Genomic DNA, 25,371 nt, shown 5'->3' on the forward strand with positions numbered 1-25,371 from the left:
GCCCTTTGCAGGCCGCCCGGTCGGGGCCCTGCTGCTGCAGCCGCCTCCTGGGCCTCCTTCTCCCTGTGACCCCTGAGCCGGGGCCCCGTCCGTCTGGGTGGCTGAGGTCGGGCGGCTGGCAGCCCCTCACGCCGTGCTCTCCCCCGACCCCTGCCCGCCCCAGGGAGAGGCGGCTGCAGGCCGTGCGGGGCCTGGCCCGCATCCGCGCCTTCTTCAACGCGCCCGTGGTCGTCTTCCACCTGAACACGCTGTCCTACTTCGCCTTCCTCTGCCTCTTCGCCTACGTGCTCATGGTGGACTTCCAGCCCTCGCCCTCGGGCTGTGAGTGCCTCATCTACCTCTGGCTCTTCTCGCTGGTGTGCGAGGAGCTGCGGCAGGTGAGGCGCCGCCCTGGGCCCATCCTCCCACGACCCTCCCCCTCCCAGCCCCCACCCCTGCCCCGGCTCCGTCCCTTTCTCGCCGTGGCCCGGGGCCCCATGCCGTCCCTGGCGAGCCGCACGCACCTGCTGAGAGCCGGGCGAGGCCCCCTGGAAAGGACAGGCTGAGTCTGCCAGCCCCGCGCTCGCTCTGCCCTCCCTCGAATCCCCTCTCTGATCACCCCAAACGTCACACCCTCACCACGTGGCCTCATGGGCTTCGGGAACGTGTGAGTCCCCTGGCTCCCCTGTGAAGGGCATGGCAAAGTGTGGGGGTCCCGAGACCACCCTTGGGCGGGGTCACTCTCCAGGACTCCCAGCGCCCTGGGCTGGCAGCTCATGGTTACGGGTTACTGCAGGGGAGGCCGCAGCTTAGAGGTGCAGGGCAGAGTCCAGGAATTCTGGGCACAGAGCTCCCGTTGTCCCCGCCTCTTGGCAGGGTTTTTCATGGGGGTCCGTCGAGAGACCCGATTGTTCCGTGGGTCCGTCTGCTCCCTGCCCAGTTGTCTGGAGGGGTCTGTCCCCAGAGGAGGGTGTGGGGGCTGCTGCAGAGCCGCCCGTGGGAGGGGCGCTGGCCCCGATGGTGGCGCGGGCTTTCCTCCACACCTGTCCTCTTGAGTCTGGGAGCTGCACCTGCTGCCCTTCCTGCGCTGGGTCCCCGGGAAGCAGCGAGGGTCTGCTGGGTGGAGAGTAACAGGCCCGGCTGGCCCACCTGTCCCCCAGCTCTTCTGCCCCCCCGACGAGTGCGGGCTGGTGAAGATGGTGCTGCTGTACCTGAGTGACTTCTGGAACAAGCTGGACATCGCCGCCATCCTGCTCTTCATCGCGGGGCTGACCTGCAGGTGAGCGGCCGGCCCGGGGCCACCCTCCGGTCCCACCCGGCAGCAGCTCCCCCGGGGGCGGGCTTGGGATGCAGCAGAGGCCCGGCCCCCTGTGGTGCCCTGCCCCACCCCAGACGCAGACGTGGGGGCTCTGTCCCGGCGGGTCGCTGCCCAGTGTCCTGGCCTGGCCCTGACCTCTGCACTGCCTGCCAAGGCCGCGCGTGTCTGCCCTGCTGTGACCCCTTTTTCCGTGACGCGTGCAGGGCGGCCCAGCCCTCTGGTGCCGGGGAGGCCCGCGTGGCCTGGCTTCTCTGCCGGAGCTGGGCTTCCGGGCCCTCGGGTCCCTGGAGGATCTGCCCCCCGAAGCCCCCTGAGCTCATGACCGGCTTTAGGACGTCGGGGTCCCGGGGTTGCACCTGGGCCGACGTCCCTGCTTCCGCGCGGGCCAGGCTCATCCCGGCGCTGCTCTACCCCGGGCGCGTCATCCTCTCTCTGGATTTCATCATGTTCTGCCTGCGGCTGATGCACATTTTCACCGTCAGCAAGACGCTGGGGCCCAAGATCATCATCGTGAAGCGGATGGTGAGGGGCGAGGGCCCGCTGCCCGCTGCCCGCTGCCCACTGCCCGCTGCGGGGGAGACGCCTGCCCCGGCCTCCGCCCGCCCCACAGGAGCCCACATCCCTGCTCTGCCCCTGGGCTGCCGCCTCTGGTTTGTCTGTCTTGGGTCTGTTGCCTGTGTGTTGCCTCCTTCAGGCAGCCTTCCCTGATGGCCACGGCTCATCCCTGACCCCTGCTACAGCTCCTGTCATTCCTCCTTGGGCCATGGTCACCAGCTCTCCTACACCTCGTGGGATGCCCAGCGCCCCACTAGCATGTGGGCGCTGCCCCCAGAGCCCCTGGCTCCACGGGGGAGCCGGAGGCGTGTGTCTGCAGCAGGTGCCGCCTTGTCCCGCAGATGAAGGACGTTTTCTTCTTCCTCTTCCTGTTGGCCGTGTGGGTGGTGTCCTTCGGAGTGGCCAAGCAGGCCATTCTCATTCACAACGAGAGGCGTGTGGAGTGGATCTTCCGAGGGGCCGTCTACCAGTCATATCTCACCATCTTCGGGCAGATCCCGGCCTACATTGACGGTAGGACGGCCCTGACCCCTGTTGGCGGCGGGGGGGGGCGGTTGCCACCCTGGCTGGGGGTCCTGTGAGCTCCCAGAAGTGGGGGGTGGAGGGCTGGGCGTTTCCCATGCGCTCAGTACCGCCCCGGCTGAGGCAGAAAGAGACAGGTGCATGCAGGGTCCACTGAGGCGGAGGGCGCCAGCCAGCTGTGCCTCGCAGCTGCGGGGACCTCCGGGTGGGCAGAGGCGTGGTCTGGGGCCCTGGGGCATCCGCTGACACCTGTGCATCCACGGCCGCCCTATTCCGTCTCCTCCTCCTTCCCTGGGCGGAAAGAACACTTTGGGTTCTGAATTTGTTCTCGAACAGCCTCAACGAGGTGTGATTTACATACCGTAAAGCTCGCCTGTGAAAAGTGCCCACTTCCTGGTTTTCAGTGTATTTACAGAACCTCATTTTAGAGCATCTGCATCACCCCAAAGAGACACCCCATCCCATCAGCCGTCACTGCTCACTCCCCTCCCCTCAGCCGTGGGGAACCTCTAACCTACTTTTCCTCTGCATGGAATTTGCCTTTGGTGGACGTTTCGTACAAATTACATCATGTAATAAGTAGTCTTCTGTGTCTTGCTGCTTTGACTTAGCATGTTTTCAAGAGCCATCCATATCGTAGCCTGTATCCGTGATGAATTCCCTTTTGTTGCCAAGTAGTATTGCATGGGCTGGATGCACTGTACTCTGTCCGTTCATCCCTAAGCTGGTGAACACTTGAGTTGTTTCATTTTGTGGCTGTTGTGAATTATGTTGCTAAGAACGGTGACCTATAGGTTTCTGTGTGCCAGTGTTTTCATTGCTCCTGGCCGTGGCATGGATGGGACGGTGGTGATTCTGTGTTTCACTTTTTGAGAAGCTGCCGAACGGTTTCCCGCAGCAGTTGTGCTGTGTCTTACATTCGTGCCTGCAAGGTGCGAGGGCTCCGCTCTCCGCACGGTCCGGCCAGCCTCCGTCACGGTCGGTCAGATGTCTGATTCGAGCCGCTGTGCTTGCGTGTGCACTGCCCGGAGGGCCAGTGACCCTGAGCCTCTCTTCATGGGCTTCCTCAGCCGTGTCTGGATCTCCTTTGGAAAAGGGTCTCTTTCTCGCTTTTGCCCGTTTTAAAAAGTGGGTTATTCGTCTTTGTATTGAGTTGTGAGGGTTCTTTACGTGTGGCCACCAGTCCCTTATCAGATATTCGAATTGCATCTATATTCTGCCATTCTGTGGGTTGCCTTTCCCTTTCTTTATGTGTCCTTTGAAGCCCCAAAGTTTTCGTTTTGCTGAAGTTCACCTTAGCAATCTCTTTTATCACCTATGCTCCCGGTGTCATGGTCTAACCCGAGGTCATGAAGACCCCTGCCGAGGATTTACTCTCAAAGTCCACAGCTCCAGCGCCTTCTTTTGGCCTCATCTTAGGGGAAAGAGCGAGTCTTTTGCGATTAAGTATGAAGATTGTTTGTAAATGCTGTTTATTGGGTTGAAGAAGTTCCCTTCTCTTCCGAGTTTCTTGAGGGTTTTTCTCGTGAATCAGTGGTAGCTTTTGTTAGGGGCTTTTGCTGCTTCCACTGAATTGTTCCTGTGGGTTTGCTCTTTATGCTGTTGATGTGGTGTATTACACGAACTGATTTCCAGATGTTAAAGCTTTGCATTCCTGGGCTGTATCTCCCTCGGGCATGGCGTAGGATTCTTTTTATACATCTTGCAGCATTCGCTTTGCTTGCGTTTTGCTGAGGAGTTTTGCCTCTGCATCCGTAAAGGCCATGGGTCTGTAGTTTCTTTTCTAGTCATGTTTTTTTGTCTGGCTTTGGCATCAGGGAATACGGGCCTCATAGAACCACTGAGGAAGAATCCCTTCCTCTCTGATATTTTGGAAAAGTTTGTGAGGGATTGGTCTTAATTCTTCTTTACATATTTGGTGGAATTAATCAGTGAAACCATCTGGGCCTGGACTTTCCTTTGTGTGAAGTTTTAAAACCACTAATTCTTTACTTGTTGTAAGTCTGTTTATATTTTACACTTTTTTTTCCAGGTGCTCTTGGTAGTTTGCGTCTTTCTGGAATTTGTCCATTTTTATAAGAAGTTATCCAATTTTTTAGCATATGATTTTTTTGTCGTATTTCCTTATAGTTCTTTCTCTTTTTGTAAGGTTGGTAGTAACGTCCTCCCTTTAATTTATGATTTTAATAATTTGAGTCTTCTTTTTTTTTTTCCCTCGGAACAGTCTAGCTAAAAGGTTTTAATTTTGTTAATCTTTTCCAAGAACCAGATTTTGGTTTTGTTGATTTTCTTTGTTTTTGGAGCCTCTATTTCGTTTATTTCCTCCCTTCTCCTTGCTTTGAGGGTAGTTTATCTTTTTCTTTTCAGTTCACTGAAATGGAAAGTTGTGTTATTGATTTTTGCTCTTTTGTCTTTGTCTTTTGTCTTTTTTTTGTTGTTGTTGTTGCTATTTCTTGGGCCTCTCCCGCGGCATATGGAGGTTCCCAGGCTAGGGGTTGAATCGGAGCTGTAGCCACCGGCCTACGCCAGAGCCACAGCAACGCGGGATCCGAGCCGCGTCTGCAACCTACACCACAGCTCACGGCAACGCCGGATCCTTAACCCACTGAGCAAGGGCAGGGACCGAACCCGCAACCTCATGGCTCCCAGTCGGATTCGTCAACCACCACGCCATGACAGGAACTCCCTTGTCTTTGTAATATAGGTATTTATAGCTATAACAGTGAGTTTCTAAATTAGAAAATTAATAGCACTTTCAGAATATATATATATATATATATGTATTTTGTTTGTTTGTTTGGTTTTTAGGGCCGCACCCATGGCATATGGAGGTTCCCAGGCTAGGGGTTGAATTGGAGCTGCAGCTGCCGGCCTACACCACAGCCACAGCCATGCCAGACCTGAACCGCATCTGTGACCTATATCACTGCTCACAGCAAGGCCGGATCCTAAACCCACTGAGCGAGACCAGGGATCGAACCCGCATCCTCGTGGATATTCGTTGAGTTCATTCCCACTGAGCCATGACAGGAACACCCCAGAAAATGTATTTGATTACAAGATAGTGTGTGCTTGTTGTTGAGAAATTTAAGAAACTCAAGGCGGGTGTAAAGAAGGGTGTTCATAATCCCATCGTGCAGAGGTAGTCACTGTCAACGTAGCCTGTTTTCTCAGAGATTTCTTATTTTATTTTATTTTATTTTATTTTTTTGTCTTTTTGCTATTTCTTTGGGCCGCTCCCTCGGCATATGGAGGTTCCCAGGCTAGGGGTCTAATCGGAGCCGTAGCCACCGGCCTACACCAGAGCCACAGCAACGCGGGATCCGAGCTGCGTCTGCAACCTACACCACAGCTCACGGCAACGCCGGATCGTTAACCCGCTGAGCAAGGGCAGGGACCGAACCCGCAACCTCATGGTTCCTAGTCAGATTCGTTAACCACTGTGCCACGATGGGAACTCCCCAGAGATTTTTTAAATGCACAAACCGAATGTGTCTTTTGTTTTCTTATTTATCCTTTGCTTGCCTGCACATGTGGGTCTGTGTTTGGTGTGTACCCTGTGTCCACACCCAGGAACGTTGCCTCTTCAGTGCTTTTCCTTTCTCGTGTCTCCCTTCTCTTGGCGACAGTTGTTAATTTTCTCTTTGGATTCTTTCCCGCTGCCTTTTGCTCCCCAGGGTTGGGACCTGTGACCTGCAATGACGGCGATCACAGCCGCAGCCCTTCCTGGCGCTGCCCCCTCCTGGGGCCCAGGAAGTGCTCTGGTCGGGGTGGCTGGATCCCCGGCGGGGGCACGTGCCAGCCTGGGGTCAGGTCCGGCTCCGGGCCTCCCTTGGCAGCCGCACCTCCTGCCCGCGAGCACACGTGGGTGTGGACGGATCCCCCTCTGTGGGTTTCCCTTGGGCCTGAGCAGATCGCTGAGGTCACCCAGAGGGGCAGGCGTCCGGGCCCGTGGGGTCATCGCCAGGGACCCTGGAGATGCCGCGTGGCTTTCCCGTCCACCTGTCCCCTCCCTCCCGACGCAGGTGTGAACTTCAACCTGGACCAGTGCAGCCCCAACGGCACGGACCCCTACAAGCCCAAGTGCCCCGAGAGCGACTCGGCGCGGCAGGAGCCCGCCTTCCCCGAGTGGCTGACGGTGCTCCTGCTCTGCCTCTACCTGCTCTTCACCAACATCCTGCTGCTCAACCTGCTCATTGCCATGTTCAAGTGAGTGCAGCGCTCGGCGCTCCGCCCGCGCACGGCCCCTGCCTCCCGGGGCGGTGGGGACAGCGCGTGCCCGGGCCCAGGACGCTGGCTCAGCTCAGGCCGGCGGCTCTCGGCCACGCTGCCCGGTCCCTGTGGCCATCCAGGGCACGGCTGCTGCAGGTCCAGCTCACGGAGGCCGCAGGCTGGGGCACACGGAGGTCTCACTCCTTCCGCCCTGGGGTCAGTGGCTCCCTGGGAGGTGGGCTCCAGGCTGGTGGTCCCAGGTCCTCCTGTGAGTCCCTGGTGCCTCGCGGGACAGCCTCCCTGGAGGGGGGTCGGCCGTGTGTGAGGGGCAGCGGGGGTTCGCGCTTGGCACCCAGGAGGTCCAGCCTCGCTCAGCCTCTGCTCCTTGGAGGAAGTGCAGTGGCACAGGTTGGAGATGAAAGCAGGCCCCAAGGGCGAGGGCTTTCTGTGCGGCCCGGGAGCTGATAAAGGAACCAGCCGGCCGAGCCGTGGCCGGTCTGCGCTCCTCTCTAGCTGTGCAGTGCGCAGGGCAGCTCTCACCGAAAGTCCGACCATGCCAGACGAGCCTGTGTGTGCCTGCCGTGTGGACACGGGAGCACAGGGCCAGCCCCAACGATGGCGCTAAGGAGGGCGACGGCCGCGCCCGTGGCTCAGGGCATCGCCAGCCCTCAGAGCCCCTCCCAGCCTCTGCCAGAGGGCCCCTGGGACCTGGGACCCCAAGGAAAAGCCCTTCCTTCCTGGTCGGGCACCGTTCCTCGTCCCCTTCATCTGCTACTCTCTGATCTAACCTGTGTTCTCAACCGTGCGAGACCCTGTGGGCCGGATGGGGAGAGAGGGGCAGGGGCTGCGCCTCGGCCCACGCGGCCTCCTCCCTCCCTCCGACAGCCTCTCTCCGCCACGCCACGGGCTCGGCTCCATTAAAATCCATCCGCAGGAGCCCCACGGTGCGGAGAATAAACGAGTCGGGCTCCTGAAGACCCCCTCCCTTCTGTGTGTCAAGTGCAAGTGACAGTCCCCTTCAGAGCCCAGCGCGAGCCCATCTCCCGCTCCCCAAGGCGGGGCTCTGTTTCATCCTCTAAGGAGTCTCCACGCCTGAAATCTAGGTCTTCTTCCCTCTGCTGCCTGCAGCCCCAGGGAGGGCAGAGCTCTGAGGTGGCCCCTCCGCTGCCCTTTCCTGCGTCTAGAATTGCCGCCCGGCGTGGTGTGTGTGCTTTTTAGGGATCACGGCAGACATGCAGGCAGGGAAATGGGCGCTTCTTGTAACCGCGCTTGCGTGACTCCTGTTCCCCTGTAACCAGGGCGCTCCCTGTCCCCCGCCAGCTACACGTTCCAGCAGGTCCAGGAGCGCACGGACCAGATCTGGAAGTTCCAGCGCCACGGCCTGATAGAGGAGTACGAGGGCAGGCCGCCCGCCCCGCCCCCCTTCATCCTCCTCAACCACCTGCACCTCTGCCTCCAGAGGGTCGTCCTGAAGAACCCCTCCGAGAGACACAAGCCGTTCAGTAAGCGGCCTCCCTCGTCCCCGGAGCTGCGTCCCCAGGGACAGAGCGGGTGGTGAGGCCCACACTCGCCCTCTGTCCACCGGGGCGGCGTAGAAACACAGAAGCAGAGTGTGGGGCGAAGCAGAAAAGAAAGAGCCTTATTGCTTTGCCAGACTAAGGAGGCCCCGGCAGGCCAAGGCCCTAAAGACTGCGCCCTCCGTGGGGCGAGGTTAGGAGGAGGTGTTAGAGTTTGGGCGTGGAAAATAGGGCGGCAGAGAGAAGGACCAGGGTAAAGGCAAGCTCGCTTTCGTCTTCTAAGCTGGTGTTTAGGGGCCCCGGGACGGGTTCTGGGGGTCCCCCTCTCTGGTCTTCATTTTTGGGGGTTTAGTGCTGCAGAAGCGCTCCGACATACTGGTCTGTATCTTCCTGGAAGAGGAGCCGGGCCCCCCCCCCGAGGCTCCTCCCTGGTCGCTGCACCCCCTCCCTTCCCTGCTGGGCAACTGCCCGAGCCTGCCCTTGGGAACGCTGGGAAGGTCGTGGAGGCTGAAGCTTGTTCCCTAAAAACAGGACTTGTGGGATGGAGCCCACGGGGTCCTGTATTTCCGCTGGTGGGGGCGGTGGCAGCTCCTCCGTGAGTCCTGGAAGCTCAGCAGGTCGCAGGGTGCAGAGCCCTCAGGCCACCTGTGGTCTCGGCTGCTCCCTGCGCCCAGGTGGGTCAGGACCCCCTCCCCCCCCCCGCCCCCAGAGAGCAAGCTGGAGAAGAACGAGGAGGCGGCGCTCTTGTCCTGGGAGATCTACCTGAAGGAGAACTACCTTCAGGACCAGCAGTTCCAGCAGAAGCAGAGGCCGGAGCAGAAGATCCAGGACACCAGTGAGAAGTACCCATCAGGCGGTCCCCGTGGGGCTGTGGGTCTAGGACCCGAGGAGGACAGAGTCCTGGGCGGGGACCCTCTGTGCACGGCCCCTGCACTGGGCTTGGGTCCGCGGCCCTCCCTCGGACCCAGGGACAGCTCCCCTGGTGGCCGGGGTCGGGGAGGGGGAGGCTGGAGGAGGGGAGGCAGCCTCGCAGGAGGCCCCCAGCCCTGGGAGGACGCAGTGAGCTTGTTGGTACAGGGCTTTGCTGCAGGCCCAGGGCTCAGGCACACTCGGCACCTGCTTCTTGCTCTCAGCTTCTTTCCAGAGTGTGAGGTCAGGGGTCCCTTTGCTCCACCCGACCCCTCAGTCCTGGCGGGCACAGCAGGCCTGGCTCCTCGGGGCGCAGATGTGGGGAAGGCTGGCTCTGATGTCAGCATGTGTCTCACGGGGGCAGGAGGAGGGGCACGGTGCCACCCTGCTCTGGCAGCTCCCGCCCCCTGTGCAGGGTTCCTGCGAGCGGTGGAGGAGGGTGCCCTGGGGCCGTGGGGGAGCTGACGAGGGCATGGGTTCCGCTCAGGGGCGCCCTCCCTGGGGACGTGTGCCTTTCTCAGTGTCTCTCAGCTTGTCTGTGCGATGGAGCCGGTCCCTTCCCAGGGACTGAGTCACGAGGGTCCAGCACCCAGTACCCTGGCGAGCGGCTGGGCCCAGGGCAGGGAGCAGACACGTAGTTTCGTGGCACAAGCAACACCTGGTGGGGGCGAAAGTGAACCCAGGGCCCTGGTTTTACCTATAAACGTAGAGGCTGAGTTGGGTGACATTCGTGTGTTGAAGCAAAATAAGACAAAAACCAAACACTCTCCCAACACCGGGACTGCCCCCTCCTTCTCCCACGGGTCCCCAGTGGTGCCCAGAGGCAGCTCTGCCATCTGTGAGTCAGGTTTCGGAGGCTGTGCCAACAGCCTGTTGGCAAATCGAGGAGAGGAGCTGGGCGTGCGCCTCTGCACCCCGACCTCGCCCCATGGGGCCCGCAGCTGTCGGGGGTCAGGGGTCTGGGGGTCGGGGGGGTGAGCCTGGACCGTCCGGTAGTGAAGACATCTTGCCTTTGGGGTCCTAGGCAGTGTCTGTCCCCTACAGAAAGGCATGGAATGTATGTTATACTTTCAAATGCGGAGGAAGAGGCTGGAAATTAAGGCCTCAGAGCCTGGGCTGCTGGATCTGCTGGGCACCGCCTGCAAAGGGGTGCCGGCCTCCCCCAGGCCCAGGCCCCCCCAGCTCAGCTGTGTGCTCTTGCAGGGTGGACACCATGGTGGACCTGCTGGAAATGGCGCGTCTGAAGCAGTCGGGCTCCATGGAGCAGAGACTGGCCTCCCTGGAGGAGCAGGTGGGTTCTGGGCTGGGAGCCCTGTTTTGGGGCACAGATCTGATGGGCTGGAAGGTCGCTCTGCAGTGTGGTGGCTTTGAGAATAAGCACACTGGGGGAGGGAGCCGGAGAAGGAGGTGGCACCTGGGGATAATTGTTCCCAACTGGAGAGGCGCCTTCTTTCTCCTCCAGAAAATTCCACCAAATCCCATCCTATGCTTCAGTTCGCACTGCGCTGGGAGGCAGCCACAGCTCGGGTCCGTCTGAGGGAACAAACTCTTGTCCCCTCCTCTGGCCTCCTCGGCGCTGTCCTCTGAGATGGCCGCTGTCTCCCGTCTTGGAACCCAAACTGGGAGCGGGCTGTGGCAATTACCAATGGCCTTCGGCTGTTTTCTCAGGCTGCTGGCTGCGCTGGGAGGAGGGAGGCCATGGGGCCCCCACGATGTGTAGGACCGTCCATGAGGACACCTGGACTGATGGGCAGCGGTGCGTGGCTGTCTCAGACCAGCCCCAGATGAGAGGCCAGTAGGCAACAGGAGAACAGCCTCTGCCTGCCCCTCCCCCTCAGGGTCCAGTGACTGTCCCCCCACTCAGCTGGGCAGCCCTGAGTGGCCTCCCATCCAAGAGTCATGCCTTGGAGTCCAGCTGGGCTCGGGTGCCTGATCAGTGCTGAGAGACCGTAGTGAGCATTAGTTCATCTGAATATCCATGTCTTCATCCATCCAATCATCTGTCCATTCCTCTATCCATTTGTCCAGACATCCATTATCCATCCATTCATCCATCCGTTCATGCCTCAGTCATCCACTTAGCCATCTGTCCATTCGTCTAGTCATTTATCTGTCCATCCACCCATGCCTCCAATCATCCATTTAGCCATATATCCATTCACCTAGTCATTTATCTGTCCATCTGTCCATCTACCCATCCACCCATCCATCCATCCATCCACCCACCCATCCATCCACCCATCCACCCATCCATCCACCCATCCATCCGCCCATCCATCTACCCATCCATCCATCCATCCACCCATCACCCATCCACCCATCCATCCATCCATCCACCCATCCATCCATCCACCCACCCACCCATCCATCTACCCATCCATTCATCCATCCGTCCATCCATTCACCCATTCACCCATCCATCCAACCATCACCTATCCACCCATCCATCCATCCACCCATCACCCATCCACCCACCCATCCATCCATCCATCCACCCATCACCCATCCACCCATCCATCCATCCATCCATCCACCCATCCATCCGCCCATCCACCCATCCATCCATCTACCCATCCACCCATCCATCCATCCATCACCCATCCACCCACCCATCCATCCATCCATCCATCCACCCATCACCCATCCACCCATCCATCCATCACCCATCCACCCATCCATCCATCTACCCATCCATTCATCCATCCATTCACCCATTCACCCATTCACCCATTCACCCATCCATCCATCCATCCATCCATCCATTCACCCATTCACCCATCCATTCATCCATCCATCCATCCATTCATCCATTCACCCATTCACCCATCCATCCATCCAACCATCAGCTATCCACCCATCCATCCATCACTCATCCACTCATCCATCCATTACCCATCCACCCATCCATCCATCCACCCATCACCCATCCATCCATCCACCCATCACCCATCCACCCATCCACCCATCCATCCATCACTCATCCACCCATCCATCCATGCCATGTTTCCTATGTGTCCCCTCCATGCCTGTCCAGGGCTGACCTTGAGAATGTCGGGGGGACAGGCATTGTCTCATCCTCGAGCATTCCCAGTATGGGGGAGGCGCAGACATAGAAGTTCATTGCCACAGTGTGGCTCAGTAAGCACGCAGAGGCTGGTGGTCTGGGAGGCTTCAGGACTCCAGACAAGGAGGGTGGATTGGGCAGAGGTCGGGTCCCCACCCCTCCCTGCCCCTCCTGCTGGGTGGGGCGGGGAGCTCTGATCCTGCATCCCCCCCATCACCCTGTGGACCCGACCTGGGTCCTCCCTACTCTGGTGCTCTGGCTCCAAGATCTGTGCCTACTGTGCCCGCTGTCTCCAGCAGCCCCCAGTGGCAGTACTTGAGCCCCTGTGCTGTCCCTGAGAACTGCCCATTCCCAGCCTGGCTGGGCCCCTGCACTGCTGGGATGTCCACCGACAGCCAGCCTTGCCCAGGGTCCCTGCACATGGGGGCTGCCCTGGTGCCTTCCCCTGTGGGTCCCTGGTTGCTGATACCCCTGAAATGGTGCAGCACTGCTGAGCTACATTCTTCTGGCCACTATTGATCTCCCCATTTCCCGCTGTCCCCTGTAATTGAGCATGCGTGGCCTCCTGAAGTTTCTTTCCTCAGTCATGTGCCCTCTGCCTGTGGCTCAGGTCTCATGGGCTTCACGTTGGTTTGAAGGCCTCTAGGGTGTCTGGGACCAGTGGCCATTGTGTCTCATGGGCAGGCGCTGCTGGTGGTCGGCGGCCATGACTCTGAGGGAAGCAGAGCGGCCTGGACACCAGTGTCACCACAGCAGGACCAGCTGTTCTGGCCTGGCCCTGCTACAGGGGCAGGCAGGGCTGGGCATTCCATGTAGGGGCAGGTTTGGCCAAACCTTGTCTGGAATGTGCCTTCCAGGTGGCCCAGATGGCCAGAGCGCTGCACTGGGTTGTGAGAGCCCTGAGGGACAGTGGCTTTGGCTCCGAGGAGGGCGTCCCCACCCTGGGTGAGTCTCTGCCCACCTGTGTTCTTTGGCACCGGGGGGGGGGTCGGTGGGGAGGAGGGCAGCACGGCCTGCCCCAAGGGTGCACGTGCCCAGTGCAGCCAAGTCTCCCGGTGACCAGACTGGGGGAATCCAGAGGTGGCCTGGCCCAGTCCCCGTCCTCCTGTCATCAAGCTACAAAGTGGGGGCAGCTCCAGGAGGTACCTGAGCACTGTCCTAGCAACTGGGCAACAGAAAGCAAAGCCTTTGTTCCAAAATTTGCAACCAGCCAAGAAATGGGCATGGTGGCCCTTCCTGGGTGTTGCTTGCCCTGAAGGAGCAGGCTGCCCCTTAACTGGACAGGCTCCTGTGGGGCCCCGGCGTCCAGCTCTTGACCGAGGGCTCTGCTCGTGGCTGCACAAGGAAGCGGTGCCCAAGCCCAGGCCTCCTCTGGGGGCCGCAGTGTGGGGGGCGCAGGGAGGGGCCCTCTTTGGGGCTGGGGCTCAGTCTGGGCTGGGGGGGTGGGGGCAGCCCAGAAGTTTGGGGAAAGGGCCACAGAGAGCAGCTTTGCCCACGGCTCCACGTGGCTGTCCCCAGCACCCCAGCAGGCCTCAGAGGGGCAGGACCCGGAGCTGGACGACGGGCAGAGAGTGGAGGACCCGGGCGACGCCTACCACGTGAATGCCCGGCACCTGCTGTACCCCAACTCCCCGGTCCTGCGTTTCCCGGTGCCCAACGAGAAGGTGCCCTGGGAAGTGAGTGCTGTCCTGACCACGCCCACCTGGCCACAGGGGCCTGGTGTCCTGGGGGACCCAGCGGTGCCCCCCAAACACTCCAACCCAGCCCGGCTCGGGGTGGCTGAGCGCCCTGCGGCCACACAGGGACACATGGGCCGACCAGAAACACGCACATGGTCCACGCAGCCGGAGGGGGTGGGGCTGGGGTGTGAGCCCAGGACACACAGAGCTGACCCCACACTTGTCCTCCATCCCCCCGTCCCCCGTCCCCAGGGAAGGTCCCCGCCCCCTCAGCACCAGCTGAGTGCAGGTGACAGGTGACAGAGGGACAGATGGATGGGGCAGGGGCCCAGGCCTCCTCTGGTTTCCTGGAACATCCAGGCTGCTGCCTCCTCCTTCCCCCCTGCGCTGTCTCTGCCCGTGGCGCAGCGTGGCCCTACCCCCCATCTAGGGCCTCGCTGGGGGGCTCCCCGCCACCGCCCCCCCTCGCCAGCCCCGCGGCTGCCCCCAGTGCGAGTCCTCAGGTCGGCCGAGCTCGGGCACCCGCGCCTATTGGGACTGTCCCGGGGGCCTGGGCCCTGTGCTCAGCCATCCCGGTGCTGGCCGGCCGTGGGCAGTGACATCCGGGGGGCGACCCCGTGTTGTGCAGACGGAGTTCCTCATCTACGACCCGCCCTTCTACTCGGCCGACAGGAAGGACAAGGACCTGGTGGACCCTGTGGGAGAGTGAGTGTCCCTCTCCTGCCTGGACCGGGCGCCCCGTCCTCCCCCAGGGCAGCGGCTGTGGGGAGGGGCCCTCGGGGTTGAGCCCGAGGGTCACGGCAGCGTCTGTTGCCAGCACCTGGGAGCCTCTGTCCAGGATCAGCTTCAACGCGGTGGAAGGACACCTGGACCGGCGCAGCTTCCACGGGGCCTACGCCCTGCGGGACGGCTTCCCGCTGTGAGTGCCGCCCCACCCGGCCCTCCTCGGGGCTTCTTCCCAGTTTGGGTGAGAACACACAAGCCAGGGAGGACAAGAGACACCCCACAAAGCATTTCCTTCGCGCCCCCGGGTGGCCCACGCTGGGTCGTCTCCAGGGCACGTGTGGGGAGGGGGCCGTGGGCTGGCCCCGGGGGCCGGGCGCCGTGCCCTCATCACCGGCGGGGCCTTCAGGGCTCCGTTGCCGCGGTGTGGCGATGGGAAGGACGTGGACCCCCGGCCGCCGCCGCGAGTGTGAGAGGGAAGCAGGGAGGCCCCGGGGTCCCTGTGGGACGAGGGTTTCTAGTCTGTCCTCTGCAGGGACCGGCCCTGTGCCCCACTGCGCAGGTGAGGACGCCCAGCCAAAGGTGCTAGGTGACCCCACCTCACAGGTAATAGGTGGTAGGTGGCTGCAGGCCCTTAGCGAACACCCCCTGCCCCGTGCCCTCCTGGGTTTGGAGGTCAGAGCCCCCCCAGAGGGTTGTTGGGGCTGCAGCTCCAGGGAGGGGCCACAGGCAGCCTGGATGCAGGGAGCAGGCGGGAGCTGAGGGCCCCTCGGGAAAGTTCTGGAACAGGAGTCGTGGCTCTGCCCAGGCCGAGGCTGGGGGAGGAGGGGGTGGGAGCAGGGGGGCATGAGAACAGAGGGGACCCGGGGCGTCTCCGGCCCTACACAGGGGAGGGGGCGGGGGGCCTGGCCTTCAGCAAGAGAGCAGGACAGTGTCACAGGGGACCGTTGGGCGCCAGCTCGCAGGAGTGCTGAGGCCTCTGGATGTGGTACGATGGCCAGACAGGTGATTTCTGGGGATGGGGTGGCCCCTGTGATGCCTCCTGCGTCTGCGGTGGGCTGCGTTTTGCTCCCTTTCTTACCCACCCCAAGGTAACCTGAGCCCCCGTCTCTCCCCTGGAGTCTCTGAGGGGCAACCCCAGTGGGTGACGCAGAGTCGGCCAGACTAGTCTGGAGCCAGAGGTGTCGGGTCCGTCCAGGGCCCCGTGCGGCAGCCTCATCTCTGCTCCTGTCCAGGAGAGCCTCCTGGGTTCTGAGAATCCAGGCCTGGACAGAACCGGCACGCTGCCCCGGGAGGGGCCCCATCTGCCGCCCCCTCCCCCGGCCATCCTTCCTGCCCCGGCCTGTTCTCCCAGCTGCGGGCGTGGGCTGAGCGGAGCCCTCTCTGTCCAGGAACCCCATGGGCCGCACGGGGCTGCGGGGTCGTGGAGACCTGGTCTGCTTCGGCCCCAACCACACTCTGCAGCCTGTGATCACCCGGTGAGTAGCCCGATGGGGATGCAGGGTCACCAGTGCCCCACCCCCAGGCTCCCAGAGCCCTGAGGACAGCTGGCACTTGGCACGTGGTGCCAGCCTCATGGCAGGGGCCTCACAGGGCAGGAATGTCCAGGCCCCTCCCTCCAGGCTGGCCCTACTTTGCCGTGGGTCTCCCTGCCACGACGGGAGGGCCAGGGCCCACGACGCAGACAAAATGAAAATCCATATAAGTCCACCTGGCTTTTCCAAAGAGCTGCAGGGGTGGAATGGTTGGGTCCAGGGCCTGTGCTTCTTTAAAGCTTTTGATAGAAAAATATTCTCAGGAGTTCCCGTTGTGGTTCAGCGGTAACAAACCTGACTAGGATGCATGAGGATGCGGGTTTGATCCCTGGCCTCACTCTGTGGGTTGAGGATCCAGCTGTTGCTGTGGTTGTGGCATAGGCCAGCACAGCTCCGATTCAGCCCCTAGCCTGGGAACTTCCTACGCCATGGGTGTCGCCCTGAAAAGACAAAAAAAAAAAAGTTCCAAGAAGGCCGAGCCGTGGCTGGGGAGGGGGGGGAGGTTACCAGGCTGCTGTCACTGTCCCCTGGAGCAGGTGCTCGGAGGAGGAGTCCGCCCATGGACTCCCCTGGGGCAGGGGAGCGGCTGGCATCAGAGCATCCCTTTTGCAGCTGGAAGAGGAACCAGGACGGAGCCATCTGCAGGAAGAGCATAAAGAAGATGCTGGAGGTGCTGGTGGTGAAGTGCTCCCTGTCCGAGCACTGGGCCCTTCCGGGGGTGAGCCAGGGCCTGCACCATCCCCGGGCCCGCCGAGGTCCCTGCCCTGCCCTGCCTGGGCTCTGTCCCGGGTCCTGAATGACAAAGGCGGGTCCTTGCCATTTGAGGCGGGCTTCTCCATCCTAGTTCCTCATTTTGCAGCTGTGAGAACCGTCCAGGTGCTCCTGGTGTAAGCTCCAAGTGCCCACCGTGTTCTGGGCACGGGCTCATGGCTGGAGCTGCTCCAGAGCTCAGGGGGTGGGGGCAGACGCGACTCCCCCAGCTGGAGCTGCAGCCCGAGGGCAAGACGGAGTTGTCTGGGGTGGGATGGGAGACACTGGCGCCTCAGCTCAGGGACTGCACCCCAGAGGCCTTGTGGTGACAGAACAGGGCTCCAGAAGGCCCCAGGCCTGTCCTGCCCTGGTGGGCCTGACCACTCAGGTTCTGACCCATGATCCACCCCTGCCATCGCTCTGGGCTCAGGAGAGCTGGTCCTGGCAGGAGCCCCGGCTGGTGCAGCGTCTGGATGCGGCTCTGTCTGGGGCCTCTTGTCTGAGCCTGTTTCCGGGGAGTCCGCTGTTTCCCCAGCTCAGCAACAAGCCCGGGTGTCCCAGAACCCACCCCGCGGCCCTGCTGGGCAGCAGGGTAATGGGTGCAGGGGCAGTTGTGCCACCGAGGGTCTTCAGACCCCAGCGAGGGTCCCAGGGCTCCAGGTGGCTCCCGCTCCTGCAGCCATGACCCCCGTGCCCTCCAGCCGAGGGAGTGTGGTTCTGAGCCCAGGCCAGGTCCCCCGCCCCGCGGCTTCTTGGGCACCGTTCAGCCTCCCTCGTCCGCACTTTGGTCTCTCCTGCCAATGGGCATCCTCTGAGCGGTGTCTGTAGCCTGAGGGAGGTGCCAAGGGGCATCTGAGGGTCCTCCCACTGCAGCCAGCAAGGGGCAAGGGCATCTCCAGGGCCCCTGTGGATGGACGTGACGTGGACGAGAGGGTCCCCTCACTGGATGGGGAGGGGACTGCAGGTACAGGCCCGTGTCCAGGCAGAGGCTGGACACCAGGACGGGGAGCACACGGACAAGACATGGCCTTCCAGCTTGTGCCTGGGGTGTGCAGGTCGGGTGCTGGCTCCCGCTTGGTGCCCGGCCTGTGCTCCTCCCAGGCCTTGGCTTTGGCCTGACACCCTTGCCCCATGGGCTGACGTGGACAACGGGCTCTGGACAATGTCACTCTGGCCCGAGGCAGTCACTGCCAGACGCACACGTCTGCCTGTGGCTCCGGGGGGCTGGCCTGCTGCCCACGCCGGGCAGGTGGCCAGAGGAGGCAGGTCCCCAGACGGCCTTGCTGACCGGCCTCCGCCTGCCTCCGCCCAGGGCTCTCGGGAACCAGGGGAGACGCTGCCCCGGAAGCTGAAGCAGGTCCTCCGCCATGAGTTCTGGGCTTCCTTCGAGAACTTGCTGAGGCAGGGCGCTGAGGTAGGCTAGCCTTCTGCCTGCTCCCCTGGGCGTCCTGGGCCCCGCAGGTGCTGCTCCTGCCGCCGCAGGTCGGCCGCGGGGCACTGGGGAGCTCCTGGGGGAAGAGCTGGGGCCGCGGCCGCGCTCTGGGCCCCCGCGTCTGTCTCCGCTCAGTTTTCCCTCCGGATCAAGGGTGTGGCTGCGGCCTCGGCCGCCCTCGGGCCAGAGCAGGTGTCCTGTCCCCACTCGCTTGCCCGAGCGCGGCTGGCCGTCAGGACTGAATGCGCGTTTTCGGTTAATTTGCAAAGACCCTGTTTTCAGGCCCCTGCGCACACTCACCTTTGCTCTTTTTCACGACCACGTGGCGTCTGGGCCGCGATGCACTGCGGCGGCGTCCAGTCCTCGCTGCTTGTGTCTCTGCCGCATCTCAGGATGAGATAGGCTGTTTCTGGTTTGGAACCACAATGCCAGCCGTCCTGTGGTTTGTCCCCGCGGTCCCTCTGGGAGCACCCCCGTCTCTCTTTACTTTGTAAAAATACCGAACTTATTTATTTGCTGTGGTGAAATCCAAACAGCAGATTAACCGTTTTGAAGGGAGCGCTGAATGGCGTTTAGCGCGTGCATGCGATCAGCACCTCCGTCTGGCTGGAAAATCCTTCCACCTCCAAGAGGAGGCCCCGCCCCTCCGTCGCCCCCGCCCCTCCGTCGCCCCCGCCCCTCCGTCGCCCCCGCCCCTCCGTCGCCCCCGCCCCTCCGTCGCCCCCCGCCTCCGTCGCCCCCGCCCCTCCGTCGCCCCCGCCCCTCCGTCCCCCCCGCCCCTCCGTCGCCCCCGCCCCTCCGTCGCCCCCCGCCTCCGTCGCCCCCGCCTCCGTCGCCCCCCGCCTCCGTCGCCCCCGCCCCTCCGTCGCCCCCGCCCCTCCGTCCCCCCGCCCCTCCGTCGCCCCCGCCTCCGTCGCCCCCGCCTCCGTCGCCCCCGCCCCTCCGTCGCCCCCGCCCCTCCGTCGCCCCCCCCCTCCGTCGCCCCTGTCCCTCCGTCGCCCCCGCCCCTCCGTCGGCCCCGTCCCTCCGTCGCCCCCCCCCTCCGTCGCCCCTGCACCGGGAAGCTGCTTCCCGTCTCCGTGGAGTTGCCTGTCCTGGGCGTTTCTTAGGGGTGGCGTCGTGTGCAGCCTTCGGTCTGGGTTGTTTCCCTTAGCCCGGTGGTTCCGCGTCCCCCGGCCCTTTCTCATCCTCCTGAGGACAGTGGAGGCGGGTCTGGCTGCCAGGCTGGGGACCCGCAGGGAGATGAGTGAGGTCCGTCAGGCCGAAGGCCACGCTGGAGGCGGCGGGGCGGGGCGCGAGCCGGGCGGCGCTTGGACAGCTGTGCTCAGAGCATCTGGGGCCCCTCCCTCTGGAGAAAGCCGGGGGGCGCAGGGGTCCCCGGGGGGCGGCTCACACCTGCGCTGCCTCCAGGTGTACAAAGGGTACGTGGATGACCCGCGGAACACAGACAACGCCTGGATCGAGACCGTGGCCGTGAGCATCCACTTCGCAGACCAGAGCGACCTGGAGCTGAAGAGGCTGAACTCTGTACGTGGCCTGGGTCTCAGGCGGGGACGGGTGGGGGCCTTGGGGCCCTGGGGCCTGCAGAGCTGGCCGGGACCAGAGGGGGGCTCTGGGGACCAGTGTCCTGCCTGGAGGGTGCCCGGAGAGGTCAGAGGGCAGAGCACATGGCGGGGGCGGGGGAGGGCTGGATGGGGCCCCAGGGGCCCCCAGGCTCACACGTGGGGGGGGGGAGGCAGGTTCATGCGTCTTCGTGGGAACCCTGTCCCCTGTCCTTAGTCCCACACACCCCTAACCCAGAACTGGGACCAGGGAGCAGCGCACAGGACAGGGGGCCTGTGAATAAGGCTGACCCTCCTCTCTCTCCTCCTTCAAGGGTCTTGAGGGCTTTGCAGGCATTTTCTGAGTCGCGCCTGATAGGTGACCTTAGGGTTCCACAGAAGGGCAGTGGGACGGCCCCAGGCCAGGCCTGCAGCCAGGCGGGGAGCCCACCGCAGCGCCCGCTGCCCTCCTGCAGCCTGCTGTTCTGGGGTGTCTAGGTGGAGGTGGGGCCAGCCTGGGCCGGAGTCAGGATCCAGCTCTGTCTTTGCAGCACCTGTGCTCCCGCGACCCAGGGCTGTCCATCCGCTGGCAGCTGGTGGACCGGCGCATCCCGCTGTACGCCAACCACAAGGCCATCCTCCGGAAGGCGGCCGCCTTGTTCGGGGCTTACTACTGACCCGTGGCCACCCTGGAGCTCTGCAGGGGCCGGCGGGCTGGTCCGTCCACAGCCACTGGGAGACGTGGGACAGAGGCTGATACCAGCCACCTAGGCACACGCAGCCCTGAACGTCCAGTGGGCAAGGGGCGCTGCCCGGGTACCGCCTGCCGCCCCTCATGGCCAGCTTGTGAAGCAGAAGGCACAGGGTGCCCAGGGAGGAGAGCCGAGCAGGGCAAGGCTGGCTCTGGCCAGGTGGCAGCGCCTTCGGGTTGAGGTGGCTGCTGGGACCCCAGACATTGCTGCCTCTCCCAGCCTGATGGTGGGCGTCCACTCTCTCCTGGCCACGTCGTAGGAGCAACCATAAGGGGTGTGGCAGCCCAGCTGCACCTCTGAGAGAGTCAGGGTTCCCTTGCGGCCTCCTCCTCCTCTGGCCCATGCCCCCGAGAAGCCCTCGAGCGTGACCCAGCGTGGACCCTTGCCTGGCCTGTGGCGGCCTCCGTGGGGCCCGGGTCCCTTGGCTGTCAGGGCTGAGCCCCTCAGTGGGCCATCTCCCGAGATGCAGAAGGGTCTGCCTGTGTTTGGCCCCGGGCCCAGGCTGGGGGGACGCAGAGGCACAGGCGGCGGGGGCTCCCTGAACACGGCACCCCCCGCCTCTCCCCCGTTGAGCCCAGGGAGCAGTGGGGGGTGGGTCTGGTGAAGGGGGCACCCAGTTTAGCATCAGCAGCTCACAGACCCATCAGCATAAACCGTCAGGAGCCGTCAGGACCTGGAATGTTGTAAAAACCCGACATTAAATTGCTTCCCAGACCAGCCTGGCTGCCTCTTCTGTGCTTCCTTCCTTCAGTGAAAGCTGTAGACACGTGCAGTGCTCGGGGGCTGTGTCTGGGCCTCCAAAGCCTCTCCTACCCGCGGCCGAGCTTCCCAGGACTGAGGACAGCTTCCCTGGACACCCGGCAGGCCCCTCAGGCCCAAAGACACCGTTTCCCTCCCATCAACCACCCCCACACACACACCCCCAGGCACATACACCCCCCCCCAGACACACACACACACACCCAAGCACACACACACACACACCCCGACACAGACACACACACACACACACACAGAGGCACGCACAGACACACATGCACTCAGACACACACACAGATGTGTACAGACACAAGCACACAGACACACGCACAGGACCGAGCTCTGCGGAAGCAGAGGACCCACTGAAATGTACGGCTGAGCTCGCTGTTGCTGAGGCGTAATGGAAAAAGCAAACTTAGCAACAGCTTCTCATCGAGACCCCAGCCGGTCCCCCGGGAGCTGACGCAGCTGACCCTGGCCCAGTGCAGGTCTCCTCCTGCTCATGAGGAGGACAGAGCTGCTGAGCAGCCGCCGCTCTGGGAGGCTGGAGGCAGGAGGAGTGACAAACCACCGCAGGAGCCCAACAGAGGAGCAGCCCAGTCAAGGGACGGCAAGAGCAGGTGGATGGTGGGAAATCGGCGGCGGGAATCGTCCAGACGCGCGGTCACCGGGACACAGGCTGCTGTGCGCCTCGCGCCAGGACCACGAAAACCAAGTTTGTCTTCTTTATGTTTTGCCTCTGTCACCCCAGCGAGACACATAATCGCTGACACCACGAGGAAGTCCTGCCGACAGACACTCCCAGAGGGCAAGGTGTGGGAGCAGCTCCAGCAGGACGGACTGCTTTTCAGGACAAAGGGGGTGTTTGACGGGGGAAAGGAACTGCTCTGTTCAGAAGCGAGCGCTTTCGCGAACGGCCGTCCACCTGCGCCGATCTTTCCACACCTATGGTGCAAAGTGGATAGAAGTTCAAGGGGAAATGAGCAAATTCACTGTGGGTGAGATTTTTCCCTTAGAAACAAGGAATCAAGAAACAAAAGAAAAACAGGGCGGAATTTGAATAATGCAGTCAACAGGATTGAGGTCATTCTGTGTGGCCTACGTGTGTGTGTGTTTACACAGAAATGTGAATTATGCAAATGTCTTGTGTGTAATTTACAGTCAATTGTTTACATGTAAATTAAGTGCTGGTGTACCCACGATGTGTCCTGATATTTGTGTAATGAATTACGTGCACTATGCGTCTGTATGAACACACATGCTCGGGTGTGTGTGCTTCTGTACCCGCCAGCCAACAGCAGCAGCACGGCCCAGAGGAGCCGGGAGGCTCTCAGACACGGAACCTGTGCAGAGCTGAGCGTGCCGCATACCACGGGGATCTCAGCAGGTTCACGAGGTGGCTCTGTCCTAGAGGCCACCCTGGGCCCACAGTGAGACATCCGCCAGAAGCCAGGAGTGGGTTCCAGGTGCCCTGGCGGGACGTGAGTGACCAGCTCAGAGGGAGCCGAGGTGGTGTCTGGGGCAGAGCGCTGTGCCCCCACCTCCACCCTCCCCCGGGGGCTTCTTCCTCCCTCTGAAGGCTCTGGCTCCCGGGCAGGAGAACCCACAGGCAGGGCCAGTTCCTCTATGGGAGAGCGGTCGCAGTCCTGAGACCCGGGTCTGCGCTATGCCCGCCCCCTGCGCGGGATCCGGGGCCAGCGGGGCCCGAGGGAAAGGCAAGGGGCCGCCCCTGCTCCCACGCCCCACCTGCACCCTCCTGGGGACCCAGCAGAGCAGGGTGGAGAGGGTCCCAGGCCACAAGGTCCCAGCCCGAGACAGTTGGCTGGACAGTGTCAAGAGGAACAGTTAAGGCCTTTGGGGGAAAAAAAGATGGAAAGTAAGTTTTTAAGGTGATGACGCAAGAGGCTCAAAACATAACCACAACATCAACCCAGGGGCTCAGGCAGGGAGTAAGTCAGAATGTAATGAAAGAGGGAAAAATTAAGAACTGGTATATGGTGAATATATTCAAAACCCGGTTCTCGAGAAAGGACAGCAGAATCAGTAGCACCCAGATCAGAGGAGAGGGAGGGATCTGGGGGGCAGCGTGTGTGTGGGGGGACACGGAGGAGAGCGCCCTGGAAATCCCAGGGCAACTGCGGGATGAAATGCACCCCCCACCGTGTCCCTGGGAACGGGGCTCCCGCAGCCGGAGCGGGAGCGGGAGCAGGTGGCAGTTGGCTCTGAGGGGCCTCAGGAAGGTGGGCTGCTCCTGCCCAGCTTGGGAAGCTAGTGATAGCGACGGGAAGCTCCGCCAGGGCTTCTTTTTGGTGTTGCGTCTGGCTTTTCAAGATCAGACGAGAGATCCAGGAATTCGGGAGCGGAGGCGGAGGCGGAGGCTCCGTCTGGCCCAGGCTGCCAAGGACGATTTTGCCAAAGGCAGTCCATCCAAGAGGCTCTTTGGCAAAGCCGGCCTGGCCTTGTGTCTGGGCAGCGAGCAGGCACCGTCGACTCTGTCAGGTGCCCCCCGGGTCCCTTCTTTCTGTGCGGCTCCAGCCTCTGCCCCCAAGCTGGCTGCAGTCAGCAGTGCCCGGCAGTCCCGGGCTGGGAGAGGGCAGGAGGCTGGGAAGCGAGGGCCGAGCTGGGCACTGTGACAGCAGGGGGACAGCAGGGCGGCCAGCACACACCTGGACGGTGGCCTCACCCCGGGAACGGCCTGTCCCCGGCCGCTCTCTGTCTGGAGGCGCGTTTTGGCCTCACCAGGAGGTTGTGTTCGCTCACGGCTGCCCCACGGCTGCTGCAGGCCTGCTCCCGTGTGTCCCCAGGGAGAGACACGCAGCCCTTGCTGGCAAAACAGCCTTCCTGATGGGGAAGCCATTAAGCAGCTGGAGCATCGTATTTGCTCCCTGGGGCCGCGAGGCCTGGGCTCTGGTGGATAAATGGGCGAGATAATCAGCCCAGCGCCCAGCTGCCATTACAAGGGCAGCTGCGGTGGGGAGACCATGTGGCTAGGATGGCAGTAGCGGGGTTGGGTGCTTCTGAGCGCAGGCTCGTGGTCCGAGGGGACGGTGAGCCAGGCTCTTGCAGGGCCCTGGGGCTGGGCCTCCTACAGAGACTCTGATGTGGTCGCCTGTGAGACAGGCCGCTGACCGCCGAGAACCAGGGGGCAACTTCGCAGGAGCGCCCTGCATGGACCCATCCATCCATCCATCCATCCACCCAGGTACCCACGTGGCAGCACACCACTGTGTTCTTGCCTTGAGGCGTTACCCGCACACACCCCCCTGCACACATCTGAAGTGTGAGCAGCTTGGTGGGCTTTTTACTTCTGGTGCTGGGCAGCACCGGATCGAGACGTAGAACGTCCAGCCTCAGAAGCCCCCTCGTGCCCCCTCCCCATCACTGGCCCACCACTGACAAACAATGCTCTTGAATTTCCCATAAACAGAAAACACTGTATGCACTCGGGGTGGCTGCCCCCCGCCCCAAGTGGTGTCTCTGGGTTCACCTGCATCCACATTGTTGTTTTTGGTGGCAACCATATTAATTTGTTTAATTGAAATGTTAAAAATATTCCATGGTTTGGGGCTCCGCTTTGGCACAGCAGCAGCTTCAGGTCTCCCTTTATTTTAATGCCATTAAAAGACCACTGGCTGTAAGTACCCCAGGGCCCCTGCACCTATAGGTGTCCACTGCATGACGCAGGACAGCCAGGAGCCAGCGCACCCCACAGTGCTCCCAGCCTACGCAGAGGTAGCCTGACGTGACCTTACGGAGGCTGTGATGAGAAGTGACAGCCAGGGAGCTTCCTGGTGGCTCAGCAGGTTAAGGATCCAGCATTGTCACTGCTGTGGCTCAGGCTCAATCCCTGGCCTGGGCAACTTCTGCAGGCCTTGGGCAGAGCCAAAAACCAAAAAAAAAAAAAAACAAAACAAAACAAAACAAAAAAAAAAACAAAAAACAAAAAAACCAGAAGAAAATGGACTGTAAGAAAAATAAACATGTGGTTTTCTTAGGTCAGAGGTGGTGTGGGGAAGAAAAAAGGAAAGCAACAGCTGACACCAAACCCCCCTAAAGTGGCCACTGAATAACAGCAAGGAGTTCCAGCCAGGAGTCAACAGAGGATAGAAAACAGGTTCAAAAAT

General features: G+C 61.9%; 1 protein-coding gene and 1 long non-coding RNA gene across 8 annotated transcripts in view; one reads left to right on the forward strand and one right to left on the reverse strand.

The window, feature by feature from the left end:
• Nucleotides 1-22,449, forward strand: part of TRPM2 (transient receptor potential cation channel subfamily M member 2) — a 50,975-nt gene extending 28,526 nt beyond the window's left edge. For 2 of the 7 annotated variants that reach the window (XM_021071502.1, XM_021071504.1), the window contains exons 17-33: nucleotides 164-377; nucleotides 1,140-1,258; nucleotides 1,687-1,819; nucleotides 2,194-2,365; nucleotides 6,400-6,583; nucleotides 7,885-8,088; nucleotides 8,813-8,938; nucleotides 10,216-10,303; nucleotides 12,934-13,021; nucleotides 13,595-13,752; nucleotides 14,384-14,460; nucleotides 14,573-14,674; nucleotides 15,870-15,956; nucleotides 16,626-16,731; nucleotides 18,076-18,177; nucleotides 19,606-19,722; nucleotides 20,288-22,446. In XM_021071502.1, the coding sequence (XP_020927161.1) occupies nucleotides 164-377; nucleotides 1,140-1,258; nucleotides 1,687-1,819; nucleotides 2,194-2,365; nucleotides 6,400-6,583; nucleotides 7,885-8,088; nucleotides 8,813-8,938; nucleotides 10,216-10,303; nucleotides 12,934-13,021; nucleotides 13,595-13,752; nucleotides 14,384-14,460; nucleotides 14,573-14,674; nucleotides 15,870-15,956; nucleotides 16,626-16,731; nucleotides 18,076-18,177; nucleotides 19,606-19,722; nucleotides 20,288-20,413 (2,203 nt within the window). In that variant the 3' untranslated portion in view covers nucleotides 20,414-22,446. Of the gene's footprint in view, nucleotides 1-163; nucleotides 378-1,139; nucleotides 1,259-1,686; nucleotides 1,820-2,193; nucleotides 2,366-6,399; nucleotides 6,584-7,884; nucleotides 8,089-8,812; nucleotides 8,946-10,215; nucleotides 10,304-12,933; nucleotides 13,022-13,594; nucleotides 13,753-14,383; nucleotides 14,461-14,572; nucleotides 14,675-15,869; nucleotides 15,957-16,625; nucleotides 16,732-18,075; nucleotides 18,178-19,605; nucleotides 19,723-20,287 lie in introns of all 7 variants that reach the window. The other 5 variants (XM_021071503.1, XM_021071505.1, XM_021071509.1 and 2 more) reach the window with 4 other exon arrangements.
• Nucleotides 9,730-18,864, reverse strand: LOC110256556. The gene is made up of 3 exons (XR_002338190.1): nucleotides 18,496-18,864; nucleotides 16,521-16,652; nucleotides 9,730-10,050 (listed from the first exon to the last, which is right to left on the reverse strand). It is a non-coding gene; the product is annotated as an uncharacterized LOC110256556 (long non-coding RNA).

Source organism: Sus scrofa, chromosome 13, assembly GCF_000003025.6.
Source record: "Sus scrofa isolate TJ Tabasco breed Duroc chromosome 13, Sscrofa11.1, whole genome shotgun sequence".
NCBI lineage: Eukaryota > Metazoa > Chordata > Mammalia > Artiodactyla > Suidae > Sus > Sus scrofa.